Source organism: Lygodium microphyllum, chromosome 13, assembly GCF_053477565.2.
Source record: "Lygodium microphyllum isolate KBCC chromosome 13, Lygodium_microphyllum_v1.1.10, whole genome shotgun sequence".
In the NCBI taxonomy this organism is placed as follows: Eukaryota; Viridiplantae; Streptophyta; class Polypodiopsida; order Schizaeales; family Lygodiaceae; genus Lygodium; species Lygodium microphyllum.
Genome location: NC_141147.1, coordinates 97,538,213 through 97,553,851, shown reverse-complemented (window position 1 = coordinate 97,553,851; position 15,639 = coordinate 97,538,213). Strand labels below are relative to the sequence as shown.

At 39.8% G+C, this 15,639-nt stretch overlaps 1 protein-coding gene across 2 annotated transcripts; it reads right to left on the bottom strand.

The window, feature by feature from the left end:
* Nucleotides 1-2,894: 2,894 nt before the first annotated feature.
* LOC148026942 (bidirectional sugar transporter SWEET11-like) lies at nucleotides 2,895-9,320 on the bottom strand. Of its 2 annotated transcripts, none has more exons than XM_087690544.1 (7): nucleotides 9,185-9,320; nucleotides 8,975-9,011; nucleotides 6,025-6,238; nucleotides 5,240-5,398; nucleotides 4,906-5,025; nucleotides 4,445-4,821; nucleotides 2,895-2,989 (listed from the first exon to the last, which is right to left on the bottom strand). In XM_087690544.1, exons 1-6 carry the CDS (start codon nucleotides 9,216-9,218, stop codon nucleotides 4,672-4,674), a joined length of 714 nt encoding a protein of 237 aa, XP_087546670.1. In that variant the 5' UTR covers nucleotides 9,219-9,320; the 3' UTR covers nucleotides 2,895-2,989; nucleotides 4,445-4,671. The 2 variants fall into 2 exon arrangements, with proteins under 2 accessions (XP_087546670.1, XP_087546671.1); XM_087690545.1 differs by having other exon boundaries at nucleotides 5,240-5,403; nucleotides 9,185-9,264.
* Nucleotides 9,321-15,639: the final 6,319 nt, after the last annotated feature.

Genomic DNA, 15,639 nt, shown 5'->3' with positions numbered 1-15,639 from the left:
GGTAATTAAATAACTAAAACAACCCGAGGAAAGTGCGGTGGATGGGCCATAGGTCCGTCCTACAGATGGATGGTCCCGGTTGGCCGGGAACTTTTCTCAAATCACGAAGAACAGCCAAAAGATCGCTCAGAGAATACAAACAGTAAGAGCATTGACCTAGAGTTATAACTAATCCCGATTTACGATGTTTTAGGGGAACGGAATGGGACTATACCTTATGGCAGAGAGGTTGAGCTTTGTATCCCTCTCGTTTCCCATTCTCCTTAAACCAAGTGCAGCGTGAATCTGCTTCGGACCTGGGGTTTCTGCGTAAAGTATTCGCTCGGTTTCGACGTTAGTTGCTGTTAGGAAATGACCAATAGGGAAAACCCTAATTCAGGTCGGTCCTAAGTGGGAATGGCCAGAATACTTCTGCTACGTGGCAGACGCGGAAAGTCCTAGATCGCAAACCCCGTACATTCCATGGGAGCGCCGGGCAGAGCTTTCTAGACATCCTTTCCAATGGACTGCTAAGACGTGTCCTGAAGATACGAGTGGACACGTTACAAATGGACATGATTGAAGGACCTCAAGGATAACTAGAAAAGGCATAGCAAATTCAATTGAAGGCGATGATGAAAAATGAAGCATATTGATAGGGTGAAAAAAAAATCAAACTTGATACTTCTATTCATTTTGAATAAGAGTATTTTGGTAACTTGAAAATATCTAGGAGTCTATACTTTTTGGTCTTTTTATGTAAGCGAATAACAATCTATCTATGATCTTTAATGCTATGTTTGGTGTTTAGTGGACATGATAACTTGGAAGTTAAATTTTAGAAGTGAGCCTCAAAAGTAAATTTGAAGGTTTAATTTTAGAAGTGAACCTTAGAGCTTGTCCAAATGATAAACTATAGTGAGGGAAAAACTCACATGCTTGAAAGGGTCATTAGACCATCTCAAAACATCTATTCAGGGATGATTTTCTTTTTAAAAGACATATGAGAGGCTTCCACATGGGGAACTTTTCTAGTTTAACCATGTTGATCATGATGAACATATGTTTTCCTTGTGGTTATTGAGAGAATCTTAGTTCAATCTTAAAGTAAGTGCCATATCACTAAAGTGCTTACCATGGTGTATATTTTGTGAGCATAGTCCATCATCTGTGAGGGCTTTCAAGAGTGATTTCAGATGGTCAAGATGATCTTGAAGATGACAATTTAAGATTTTGATAATGTCTTCTTTTGAATATTGAGCCTTAGAACGAAGCTGAAATGATGATTTCATTCAAAATGTGACAGTTGAGGGTAAGCTTAGTAAAGGGAAATTTTTTACATGCCTCAAGCTAGTACATATGGGTTTAAATGTTCACATGTGCTTTTATTTATCTATTGTTCAGGGTGATTTCATTTTGGTAATGAGAACAAATCATTTCCATTTTTATATTAGAAGAGGCATCAATAGTCTACTTTCTTTGCAACTAAAGGAAAGCTAATATGCCCATAAGGCATGTAATGGCCAATAGAAAAGCTAAATGTGAAATACATTCAAACACTCAAGTAACCTACAATATTTTTACAAATAGCTCAAAATAATATTTTTGCCAAAATATGAAATAAACCGGTATTCTCTATTGATCTCTCTCTATCTTTAGGCTTGATTTCTTGTTCCTTTCTCTCTCTCTCTCTCTCTCTATATATATATATATATATATATATATATATATATATATATAAAGTCAAATATAGCAACCAAACTATTTTTCTTGAGCTCTCTCACACATACATAGATAACCTTTCTCATCACAAGAGAAAGCTCAAAATCTAGGCTTCTCATGCATGTATGTGAAAACAAAAAACGTTACCTTGAAGCCATTGTCTTTCCCAAAGGTAGTGTGGAGGAGAGGCAAGTTTGGAGGAGAAACAAGCAAAGAAACCAAAAATCATGAACAATATATAGGGAAGGAGCTCCTACTATGGTGTTTTTGCCGCCTTTTTCCTTGTTTGCTCTTTGTACACTCCTTGCAAAATGTACACAAAGAATGAAAGTTTTGTCTGTAGGGTAAATTTAAAATATGTCATTATGTTCATTGGAATGTAGTCAAAATGTGCACTATTGGTATTGGTAGAAAGAGTTCTAGGACTTGCATAAGAACATTCAACAAATATATCCAATGGACCTAAAAGGGACTATTGAAGTGTTTTTAGGGCAGGTTGGCTTGCACCAGAGTTGGTTTTCTAGGAATTAGGCATGCCACACTAGTATCTAAGCTAGAATTATGGCTAAGTATAAGGCTCCTAACACTTGGGAGGCCTTGGGTTCAACCGAAAATTCCAATACAATTTCCCTACCTATTAGAGATGCCACACTAGTATCTAAGCTAGAATTATGGCTAAGTATAAAGCTCCTAACACTTGGGAGGCCTTGGGTTCAACCGAAAATTCCAATACAATTTCCCTACCTATTCATTTGATGATTGTCTTGTCTCTCTTGTTTGGATGTGTAATCCAATACCTAAAGTATATGCCACTACACATGGCACTCAATCAAGTCATCCCAACCCATTGGCACACATAGAACAATAAGCTATTAGAAAAAGGACAATCAGTGCTTTTCAAAGCTAGCTTCCATATTATATGCCTGCAAATGAATGCTTCTAGTTGTCAACAATGTAGTGGTGCCCTAGGCAATTATCTAGCCAGGGATAATAAAGACGCAGAATTGCATGTAGTTTCCAGTTCATTGGCTCCGAAAATGCTCAAGCAAACACTAGGGTCCATCTTAGAGTTAAGATTAAATGGGTTAGAGAGATAGAAATCCACTCATTCCATCTTAGAGTTAATATTAAATAGGTTAGAGAAATCCACTCGACACCTTTTTTCTATTTCATAGAATGATACGTTTATTTGCCTTATTAATATGATCTCCATTAGCAAGTTTAGTTTGGTACATGTGTTATGGCCCTCAACAAGTCCAGTCATTCCCTTAGAAGGAACAATGCAATTCTTGGCCAGTAGATATTTTTCAATGGAAAAATTTAAGCCATGTAATGGGAAACACAAGTAAACTAAGGTAATTGATCTCCCACTATTATGTTAGCAAATACATGGCTTTAAAGTAGAAGGTCCACCCATAATGTGTTTGTGAAGCTTTGTTCTTGTGCTTCTATGCAAATGGCAAGGCCATAACTAACATTGCTTTTTAAAAGACCAAACTTATTTCCTATATTGGTGTCTTCGATAATTTCCTACTTCAATTAAGGGTTACTAGGGTTAAATTTTGGCATTGAAAACACTTTTAACTGCTATGATTGAACAAATAAGAAAATGTCATGTGAAATACTATAGGTAATCAATTAGTTAGTAGATCCACACTAATGGACATAGAAAAAGAGGACAAAAAGTACATCTAAGTGTTCCAATTCTCTCTATCCCAAGTGACCATGGGGACAATATATATAAATATATAAAAGGGCTATTCACAAATTGAATAGAAAAGGGGTATATTTTATTTAGGAAAATTCATAGATAAAAGTATTCTTAACTAGGCATTGAACATATGCTATGGTTTCCAAGATCAATTCTTTTACTCTAGTACACTTGCCAATATAATCATTGATATCGTGATATCTATATATGCTCTAAGGCACTTGTTTTTCTTAGGGGTATATTTTATTTAGGAAAATTCATAGATAAAAGTATTTGTAACTAGACCATGAACATATGCTATAGTTTCCAAGATCAATTCTTTTACTCTAGCCTTGCCAATACAATCATTGATATCGAGATTCAAGTAGATCTAAGTGTTCCAATTCTCTCTATCCCAAGTGACCATGGGGACAATGATGAGACAATGATCACAAATTATATATATATATATATAGGGCTATTCACAAATTGAATAGAAAATAGGTATATCTTATTTAGGAAAATTCATAGATAAAAGTATTCTTAACTAGGCATTGAACATATGCTATGGTTTCCAAGATCAATTCTTTTACTCTAGTACACTTGCCAATACAATCATTGATATCGTGATATATATATATGTTCTAAGGCACTTGTTTTTCTTAGGGGTATATTTTATTTAGGAAAGTTCATAGATAAAAGTATTCGTAACTAGGCCTTGAACATATGCTATAGTTTCCAAGATCAATTCTTTTACTCTAGCTTTGCCAATAAAATCATTGATATCGAGATTCAAGTGTGTGTGTGTGTGTGTGTGTGTGTGTGTGTATGCTCTAGGGCACTTGCTTTTCTTAATGGCTTATCATTAATCCTTTAACACAATATTAGTATAATACGCTTTGAGTGGTTGTTAATGCGATATTTGTGCATGCTTTTCTTGATAGTTTGATAGCAATACATCCACACACGGATCAAGGCAGTAAGAAAAAAGTAATATTTTTGCTATTTCACGAAAAATGTTTTAGCCCATTTTATGGCTAAAGTGCACTAGACCAGCGGGTTTTATACATAGCTCGAAAAAATCAGATTTCTAAGAACAATGGTCTCGACGGGCATGCTACTTCATAAGCTAGTGGGGCAAAATAAAATCACTTTATTGCCGAATTTCTCTAAGGTCCTACGCCTCCATCGTCCGATCATTGAGAGTTTCAATGTTCGGGAAGTCGGGGTGACGGTTGGATGGCAGCTCGGGTAGAATATGGGTGGTGGGAAAATATAATTTAGCAGCACTGATCAGCATGTAAGCTGCCGATTCCTTTTGCTTTTCGGACCTGGAGGCTGGAAGCCGCCACAGCAGCTGCGGCAAGCTTGTAATACGCGAAGATGAGGAGCTGCACGGCGGCCAAGGACAGGTTGACGATGTTGGGCACCTGCTGAACACGGAAAGTAACTAAGAGCACCATTATCATAACAGAGATTAGTTATTAATTCGAGGAGGAGAAACTAATATTTACCGCCATTAGAATGTCTTCGGTGAGCCATGCGAAGGCTGTCCAAATGCTGGAGCTGAGAAAGAGGAAGAGCGGCAAGTAGAACGGCATGAACTCCACGTTGCCGGTCCTGATCACTGTTCTCTATAACGTCCACCGTTCAACATTTACTTACGGGAGCATTAAACCCAAATCTAGAATTAATTATCTGGATTAATCATGAAGAGGTCGAGAAAATACTTTGTTCTATTAAACAAACACAATAATTTTGCTATTGCACAGGAGGGGGCCTGGTCGATGGTCGATCGTCATTAAGAAGAGGTAGAGATAATATAGAGGGTTTATCAGAGATTGATACCATGATCAAGAGGGGAGATGCGCTGAAGCACATGGAGGTGGCAGCGCATGCGATGCCAACCACGGTCGCGCGCTGCTTTGCAGAGAGCAGAGCTTGCGTGAGAATGACCAGGGACAGGTAGAACCCTGCAGCAGCCCCCAGCAATTTCATCTGGCGCAGCTGCACTGACAGAACGCATTAATATTACGATTTAACGTAATTACCATTAATATTGATCGACATTACGATTTAACCTAATTGAATCGCTGACTACATGATTTTACTTGAAATTTATGGAAACATTCTCCAGTGAATCTGCTTTCACATAGCTACTAGACTGTAGCCACACCGACCAGTTAGAATCAATGACCGTATGATTTAATATCAATATGTATGCAGTACTAATCTTAATTGGACGTAGTAATTAGGACTTCAGAAATACTACCATCAATCAGTAATCAGACTCCTTTCACGTTGATCAGATCATGAATCGCAATACTGCACGACTCAATGACGCGCTGCCCGTCATTGTGGCATTAACGATATGATGACACGCTGCCCGTCATTAACATGATTTCAATATCGTTAATGATCACACGCTGCCCATCATTAACGATCATTAACATGATTTCAATATAGTAACAAGCTGTAAAACGCAGAGTTAGAATCAATCCGTGAAATCTCTATCCGAAACCCCCTTCAGATTATAATCGATCGCATTCTTAAACTCGCGATCACACAACAGCCAGGATGCAAGGCTTATATGTACACAGTGGGGCTTATTGTTGTCATTATGGATGTTATACCTGTTCCGGCTTGGAGGCGAACTTCAGGTAGATGGAATTGAAAGCGAGGTTGAGGGAGAAGCCAAAGGTGGTGAGGAAGACGAGAGGCCTCGCATCCGGCCCCCGCAGCAGTCCGAAATAGGTCCACTGCAGCGTGCTCAGTACGGCCACCGCGTATGGCACCCCCGAGAACCCCTCCGTCGACCGTCGTCGCCATATCCTCACGAATGTGGGCCTGCACATCCACACACACATGCACACACGGTCGCTCATATCCTCATTGCTACACACAAACACAACAATTCGTGGGCTGCACATCCACACTCAAAAAATGCACATCCACACTCGCAAATGTACACACAATGTCATTCCTGCGAGCAAAAACATTTGGACTTGCTGTAACAGTATATACAAGTTCAAGGAAAGTTATAAATTTCACCTCCATACCCCAGAGCTTTTGGATATATTCCTTATATTTCACCTCCATGCCCAACAGCTTTTGGATGTATTCCTTGTAGTTTTTTGCAATCCAAAACATCGTTAATTTCTACAAGGTGGCGTACATACCATCTGCATATTTAGCTACTTCCAGTTGGGGGCCAATACAGTTTGGAGTACCAAGTTTCTCCTTCCCAAAAACTACCCTACCATATTTGGAGGACAAATTAGAGCTCTCTTGAAACACCCCATCATATTTCGGAGGAGAAATTGCATCTCCTTTTCCTCTACTTTCCGAGTCCAAAACATCATGAAGTCATATAATAAAGTATATTGTACTAGGCAGCACTCACAAAAAACCTTTTTCTCAAGCCCTTATAATAAATGCAAGCTCTTAAAGGCAAACTGGATTTGATGTTCAAAATCCATATGAGATATCGGTTCTATAACTATGACGCTCAAAAAACCTGCCGGTAATTTGAGGGGTATAACCAAATTCTAACCGATATTTTAGGGTTCCAACCGATACAAATACACTGAAATGTTGGCGCTATTTTAGGATACCAGTCAATACAAATACACTGAAACGCTGGTTTTTGTTAGCATTGTGTTGTAGTGCAAAACATCATGAACGTCTCCTAGGTGAGGCAACATATTGCACGCATGTAGCTCGCTAGATGCAATTAGGGCCTCGACTAAAGTTTCGAGTGCCAAGTTTCCCCTTGTCTCCAAAAAACTAGCCTACCATATTTGAAGGGGAGGTGCCTACAAGGGTGTCTGTGTGTGTATGTGTCATCTTCAAACCTGACAAACTATCTTTCGGGAAACAAAAACTCCCATATATGACAATAATCACCCATATACATGTAGCTCTTTGAATCCCTAATGCAAGTTGTCGTTAAAGACTACTAGGCGCTCCGCGCCTAGACTCGCCCCGGCGCTTCGCACCTGGGCGGGTGCGATTTTTTGGGGGGATGTGTGCTGGACGCGTGGCACCCGCCCCCGCATTCTCAATAAATAAACTGTGCATTATTTTAAAAAAATGTCCAATTTTTCTTTGTAGAAATGCCCGTTCAGGTCATTTGTGTTTTAGGCTTACTAAAAGGTTTTCGTTTTCTGTGAGATAAAACCCTCATAAACCTGTGTATCTTGGGTATGCGTGTTTGCCTCCACGAGAGAGAGAGAGAGTTTTCTTGCTGCTGCTCCATGGTCTGAGGTGCACAGAGAGAGAGAGAGAGAGAGAGAGTTGGCATTGCTATCCAACTACAGGTACAACATTCTGGCATTTCTGTCTCATTGTCAAGAAAAATCAAACGAATTTGGTTTCCTGTCAAAGATGAACTTGGCACATTGTGCCACGGAATAGAAACATTGTAGCGGCCTTCACAATAGTAATTTCCTCTACAATTCCTCCCCTTGATGTTGATATACTGCGTAGATCTACCTATTTTAGTGTAGAGCAAAAATGGACCACATACTACGAATTACACATTTAGATACTACGAATTACACATACTACGAACAGATCAAGAGAGAGAGAGATAGCACCGCCATGTCATCGCGAGATTTTTCTTCAGGGTCTGAGAGAGAGAGAGAGAAGCATGGCAGTAGGATTGACGCTTCGAGCGAGATTTTTCTTCAGGGTCTGAGAGAGAGAGAGAGAGAGAGAGAGAGAGGCATGGCAGTAGGATTGACGCTTCGAGCGATGGCGATGGGCAGAAGCGGACTCTTCTTACACAACTCAGTGGATGCGCCCCGTTCTCTGCCTAATCTGTGTCCCGTCCTGTTCGGGACGTACTCCACTCTTGCCTCCCAGCAGCATCGGGGAGGAGCTCGACTCAACCGAGTCGCCCTCTCCCCTTTCGTAAGGATGAGAGCATCCAAATCAGAGCACTGACGTCGATGATCGAGGTGGGAGCAGGTCGAGGTGGGCAAGTCGAGGCGGTGCGCAGGTGGAGGACGGGTAGGTGCTGTCGTGGCACCCGCCCCTGCCATTGTTCGTGGGGAGGCGTTCGTGGGGAGGCCGGGGCTGCCACGTGGCAGCAGCCCCCGACCTCCTCATATATAGTAAGGATACGTCCCCTTTCAACTTGAAGATTTAATGTCAAAATATGGGAAATAATTTGCAAACTGTAGACTTGCAGTAGCCAGGGGCCCAGGGCCCCTTTGAACGAGTGAATTAAGAGACGTTTCGATGTAATTCGCATTGAACTGATAGTATTGTGTCTCAATTTCCATGTTGAATGTTTTACGGAGAATGATGGCTAAAGCCATCTAAAATCAAACTTTTGCGATGGCTAAATAATTGGAGAAGCTAAAACTGAGAGGTGGAATGTCGTAACGTGCTTGACAATATCTTAAGGACCTGCGAGTCATGACACAATTAAACACAATCAACGCGGCTGATTATTGCATGCACCGTTTGTCAACACACGTTCCATACTATTGGAAATGCGCATGGAAAGAGAAACCCAATTGTCTAATACATGCAATATTCTCAAGTATACATATTCGACACAATCTTGTAACTTACGTTGGCGACACATACAGCAGCACCCCTGTCACATTACCTGCCAACAGGCAACAAACCAGCTCCATCATTAAACACCTAAACATGTTATTATATATTACAATCTTCTGCATATGCAAAAACAAGAATTCCCGAATCCCGATAGGAATGAATTAATAAGGAATTAGATTGCCTCTCAGAGTGGTGTTAATCTGCGTGAGTAGATTGATTTACCAAGAAGGCCAACTGCAAGGATCAAGGCCGTCATCGTGGCGCATCATCAAACATCAATTAATTCCTGCATTTACCCGGGGGAAAGAAAGCGGAACATTAAAAACAATAAAATCATTCTGTAAAATATATTGTCTCGAAGCTGCAGAAATCAAAAGGCCTCGTGACGTCCTCGGAATGGCTGATCATCCCTAATTTATACGTGGAGGCGATGACTTGAAGTTAACGACAGATAATCCTTGGCTAAGATAAGACACGTGCGCCTCCTAATTAGAAGGCAGTACGTACAGTACGTCCTCAGAATGGCTGATCATCCCTAATTTATACGTGGAGGCGATGACTTGAAGTTAACGACAGATAATCCTTGGCTAAGATAAGACACGTGCACCTCCTAATTAGAAGGCATTCTGTACTGCATCACATGTTTTCCTTCTAGGCTCCAATATTCATTGGCTCACGCTAAAAAACTTGTGGTGTTAAACTTGCCGTTTCTGCCAATCACACGGCAGCATGGAGTCTCCCTGTCCAGCATGGCAATCGAATCGTCTGTGTCCAGAGTGGTGGTCAAGTCGAACAGAATCACAGCCCGAGGCCAAACACCAATCACACACAGCTGGAATTGGCACTCTCTTTACTCTCCCCCTATACCCGCGTTGGAAGACTGGTTGTGGAACATATTCTCCTTCTCCCCTCATCCTACACCAGCCCCCCTCCGACAAGATTTAGGGTTGACCTTGCTTCCCGAGCTCTAGCCCTGCTTTATGAGCTCCATCCCTACTTGTGTGTGCATCAAACCCTTCCGGCCTGCCTTCCATTGTTATCAGTGATGCAAACACTACCATGCATTGGGTGAAGGGGAGAAGGTGCATAATAGAAGAAGAAGAAGAAGAAGAAGAAGGTGTCTGTCTCCTCTAGCCCTCCCCCGGCCTCCTCTCGCCCTCCCTTGGTCAAGAGGAAGGCCCTCCCTTGGCCAAGAGGAAGGAGATCTTCTATGTACTGTTGTTGGACCTACCTGAGTAGGTCTTTGTACTAATGTTGGACTTACTTAAGTAGCTCTTCTATGTGTACTACTCTTTTATTTGGGAATGTGTCCTTAATTTTTGTACATATTTTTCTACTTTACTAATGGGAAACTCATCTTATCAACCCTGATCCAATGTTATGTCTACTTTGCTCATCTAAAACTAATGTGGAGCTGCAGCCCTTCACCTCGTTAAGTAGTGGATTAATATTGTGACTAATGTGTTCGGGCAAGTTGCACCCTTTACCTCTTAAGAAATGGATTGATATTGTAACTAATGTGTTAGGGCTTAATAGTCAATAGATAAAGAGCTTCACATTTTCATCCCATTTTGTGACACCCGCTTTTGTCTCCAAGCTAACAATATCACATGCTTAAATGTGGCTCTCATATCTTATATGTGTGGGTCTTAAAAGCAGAATGCATATCCAAGAGAGGAAGACAAATAAACAAGAAATGTGGATCCAAATTTCAACTTCATCACATACAAATCTACAACTTCTTCACATCTCATCTACTTTTAAACCCATGATAGTGAGCTACATTCTCTTTTTGAATTCCAATCGGCTTCATGTGTGGCAATTATAATCCACATTATATAAGGTTTGAACATAGATTTAAGGATTGAAACTACATCAACATCATAAAACATCCCATAATGCTACTACTTTCACTGAATCAAATTCTAGGTGTCCTCAAGATCTAATTCTATTTTTATTTTATCATGTCATGTGATGCATATAGGCTCTTGATATGACCACCATGAGATGCATTAAAGTACAAACACTACCTCCCGGTCCTATACAAGCCTCTTCCTTGCATTGGGAAAACATAATTGACCCCCACTCAAGGTTTAATGTTCTACATAGTACTTATATACCTTGGGATCGTGTTCAAGACTTTATCAATGGGAAGTGTTATAAGATCTAAGATACACACTCGACCTTCTTATATACTTAAAAGATATATGGTGAATATTATGTTGGCGCAAAGAGAGAACAGATAAGAGAAAAGATATATATATATATATATATATAGAGAGAGAGAGAGAGAGAAAGAGAGATTGATAACACACTAGGGACTGGAAGATGGGCCAGTCCCTCCCCTTGTGGAGTTATATTATTGACAAGGAGTAAGCTCCTCTGTTACACATAAACCAGTTCTTAACTTGTAGATCTTGGAAACAAGATCACAGTTCCTTGCACAATATACAGCCGGCTAACACTTGCACAACTTGGAAGTTAGCACCTTTTGATCCTTCTTGAGTCTCTCCTACATAGTATATGTAGGGCTCTCCTATTGGAGCTTTATTTTAGCAGAACTTCTGCAACACTTGCTCCTCTTCTCCTCTTGGAATTTGATTTCAGTAGAGCTTTCGCAGCACTTGCACCTTCTCATCTCCTCTTGGAACCTTATTTTAGCAGAGCTTCCACAACACTTGTTCCTTCTCTTCTCCTCTTGGATGCATGCAAAGTGATGCTTTCTTCAACTCCCCCACACCAAAGGAGAGCCTCCTCTTTTATAGGCTTCAAGAGCTTCTCTTCTTAGAGAGAGACTTCAATGCCAAGATTGGAAAGGTTGATCTTCATGCAAGATGTGGCTATTCCAGTACCTACTCTGCAGTACCATTTTGAAATATCTCTCTTGCGTTGCTCGAATGGAAAAACGTCCAACACAAAAGTTGTAGATCTCGCCATTTTCGATAACCATAGTGGGTCATCTTTAGAGATCGACTTTCTATCGCGAGATATTTTAAAAATGTATTCACCATGTCTATTTTAAGAAAAGCTGCTTTTTAAACTCTATACTTAACTTATGGTCCATGCAACCACCTTGAACTATAGATAAGGAGAGTTCATTAGATTACCTTGAGTCTCAACCTTAAGATTGACTTAAATACAAAAGCTTGTGCCATCTTAGACCTTAGAAAGAGAAAATTAATTCTCTCCTCACTTCTAGAGAATCACGTCTCTCGTCTTTCTTAGTGAGAGAATTACCTCTCTCATTCTTCTTCATGAAAGAATTACTTATCTCCTTAATTCATTAAGAGAGAAAAGACCTTAAACCTTGACTTATCAGGGAGAGGATGACCCCAAATGAATGCAATGCTCATTACACATAAGTAAACGTTCCCAAGCATCCCCAAATACACACATAAATACATATACACAATGCTAATGCACTTCCTCTTCTTAGAACTCAATCCATATTCATTTACGTGTAACTCCTTGGTTCTTGTGTACACTTTTACACTTGCGAGACACTTTCTTTCCCCTTCATAACTTGTACTACATGTACTAGATATCCCTATCACAATGCTCTGATCACTCCATTAAGTGATGCACTAGGAATACTAGTCTCTAAATGGTCTCATGGCCATGCTAGATATTCATCAATACTTAAAGAAAAGTGAGTCATTAATTTATTGGCATAAATTTACTAAATAGAGAATGTGTAATAAGCAATCAATTTAGTGACATCCTTTTGGCTTCTAAACAATTGACCTCAACTGTAGAGGGGATACATAGTCCTTAAGAAAATCTACAAAGTCTTGTAATTCTCTCTCAGTCATAAACTGAGCATCCAATGGGGGATAATTCTTAAACTTAACTAGCACGATCTCTCTTACCAGATTTATGTCCTTATCCCCAAACTTGAAAGTCTTAGTCTTCTTAAGCTTTCTCCTCTTATGGTCCCTCTTTGTTCGTTTGCTAATTGCACGAGACTTAGAACCGAGAGAGTAGGAACTAGAAGATGAGGAGGAGGAGGAGGAACTTGAGTAATCAGGGGAGTAGCTGGTTGCGAAGGGAGATGACTCCCTCCTTATCCACCTCACTCGAGGTGAGGTCTTTTTACTCTTCTTACGTAAAAGTCCTTCCTTCTAGGAAGCTTCTTAGCAATTGGATGCTTTGCACTTTCACCATCAATTGGTGCAATGGTGTTTCCTCCAGTATCACCATCTTTTGGAGGATTCGGTCCTTCATAAGTAGCTTCTTTCTTTGCCCTTAAGTTGTCAATGAATTGAGGTACTTCAAAAATCTCCAACAAGCTACAATGCTCTATCAATTGAGCCTGTAATTGCTCACTTGTAGGCACTTCATCAATTTCCATATTTACCTTCTCCTTGCAAGGATCACCTTTACTTTGAGAAAAGCAAAGAGACCTCCTCTGATACCACTATTATAAGATCTGAGATACACACTCTACTTAAAATATATATGGTGAATATTATGCTGGCACAGAGAGAGAATAGATGAGAGAAAAGAAAGATATATAGAGAGAGAGAGAGAGATAAAGAGATTGACAACAGACTAGGGACTGGAAGATGGGTCAGTCCCCCCCTTGTGGAGTTATATTATTGACAAGGAGCAAGCTCCTCTGTTACACATAAACCATCTTAACTTGTAGATCTTGGGAACAAGATCACGGTTCCTTGCACAGTATACAATCAGCTAACACTTGCACAAGTTGGAAGTCAGCATCTTTTGATCCTTCTTGAGTATCTCCTTCTCTCCTACACAATATGTGTAGGGCTCTCCTATTAGAGCTGGATTTCAATAGAGCTCTTGCAGCACTTACTCCTTCTCTTCTCCTCTTATATGCATGCAAAATGATGCTTCCTTCACCTCCCCCACACCCAAGGAGAGCCTCCTCTTGTATAGGCTTCAAGAGCTTCTCTTTTTAAAGAGAGAATTTAGTTCCAAGATTGAAAAGGTTGATCTTCATGTTGCAAGATGTGGTTATTCCAAGACCTACTCTACAACACCAATTTCAAAATATATCTCTGTGCGTTGCTCGAATGGAAAAACGTCAAACACAAAAGTTGTAGATCTCGTCGCTTCCAATAACCTTCCTTAGTTGTTTTTAGAGATCAACTTTCTATTGCAAGATACTTTAAAAATGTTCACCATGTCTATTTTAAGAAAAGCAGCGTGTTAAACTCTATGCTTAACTTATGGTCCATGCAATCACCTTGAGCCATAAATAAAGAGAGTTCATTAGATTGCCTTGGGCCTCAACCTTAAGATTGAATTCAACACAAAATCTTGTGTCATATTAGACCTTAGAAAGAGAAAATTACTTCTCTCCTCACTTCTAGAGAATCACGTCTCTCATCTTTCTTAGTGAGAAAATTACCTCTCTCGTTCTTCTTTGTGAAAGAATTACATCTCTCCTTACTTCATTAAGAGAGAAAAGACCTTAAACCTTGAATTGTAAGGAAGAGGATGACCCCAAATGAATGCAATGCTCATTACACACAAGTAAATTATCCTAGACATCCCCGAATACACACATAAATACATATATACAATGCTAATGCACTTCTTCTTCTTAGAACTCAATCTATCTTCATTTATGTGTAACTCCTTGGTTCTTTTGTACACTCTTACACTTGGTAGACACTTTCTTCCCCCTTCATAACTTGTACTGCCTGTACCAGATTTCTCGTCACAGTGCTCTAATCACCCCATTAAGTGATACACTAGGAATACTGGTCTCTAAATGGTCTCATGGCCATGCTAGATCATCATCAAAACTTAAAGAAAAGTGAGTAATTAATTTATTGACATAAATTTACTAAATAGAGAATGCATAACAAGCAATCAATTTTGTGGCAGGGAGAAAAAAAGAGAAGGTATGCCCACAAATGTTCCAAAGCATTGGACAAGCTCAAGAGTAATGGGATCCTTGCCAAAATCAAATGAGTTGAGCTATTTGCAAATGACTACATAAGTTTTTCATAAGTGTATTTATGTTATCTACTACAGAAGAAAGTCTTGATGAGTTTTATGTAAACAATGTCATGTTAATGCATAGGTATTGGTGTGCATATGGTCCTAGAGATACACATGGATAAGCATCTCAACCCCTCATGGTACATAAGAGACAGTGTGTGTCAGGCATAAATGCATGCAAATGTACATGTCACTTTAGTATTAGCCAACTATATCTATGGCCCCATATCACTCAAATAAGTTATATCCAATGTGAGCACATAGACACAGTTGGTGAGATATGCCATGGTGTATCTTTTTCTAGTGAGAGAACATCTTTCACACCATGGTTATCCATTGACATGAAGAAGTGGATAACCAAAATGCTACACAAGGGTTTTACACCTTCACAAGTTTTGACTCATCATATTACTTTGGTATCTCAAAGTGCAATGCAAGGTTACTTTCGTCTCATTAGGGATACATTCTTGACCCTACGAGACATCCTCAATGTAGCAAGCAAGTTGGACTCTCTCACATTTCAAACAGATGTAGATGATGTAAAAAGTGTCCATAACTGGGCATTAAGTAATCAAAGTAACACCTTCATTTACCATCCATTTGGTGGAGTGGCTATTAGACCTTTCATACTCGGTATTCAAATGGAATGGCAACTCAAAATGATGAGCAAATGGGGCCACAATAGTGTGTTGGCTATGGAT

Excerpts from the sequence above, each read along its gene's own strand:
- LOC148026942 (XM_087690544.1), bottom strand. The coding sequence starts at position 9,218 with ATGACGGCCTTGATCCTTGCAGTTGGCCTTCTTG. Across the intron at positions 6,239-8,974 it reads CTGCTGTATGTGTCGCCAAC|GCCCACATTCGTGAGGATAT; the intron begins GTAAGTTACAAG and ends GTGGATGTGCAG. Across the intron at positions 5,399-6,024 it reads TCGCCTCCAAGCCGGAACAG|CTGCGCCAGATGAAATTGCT; the intron begins GTATAACATCCA and ends CTGTCAGTGCAG.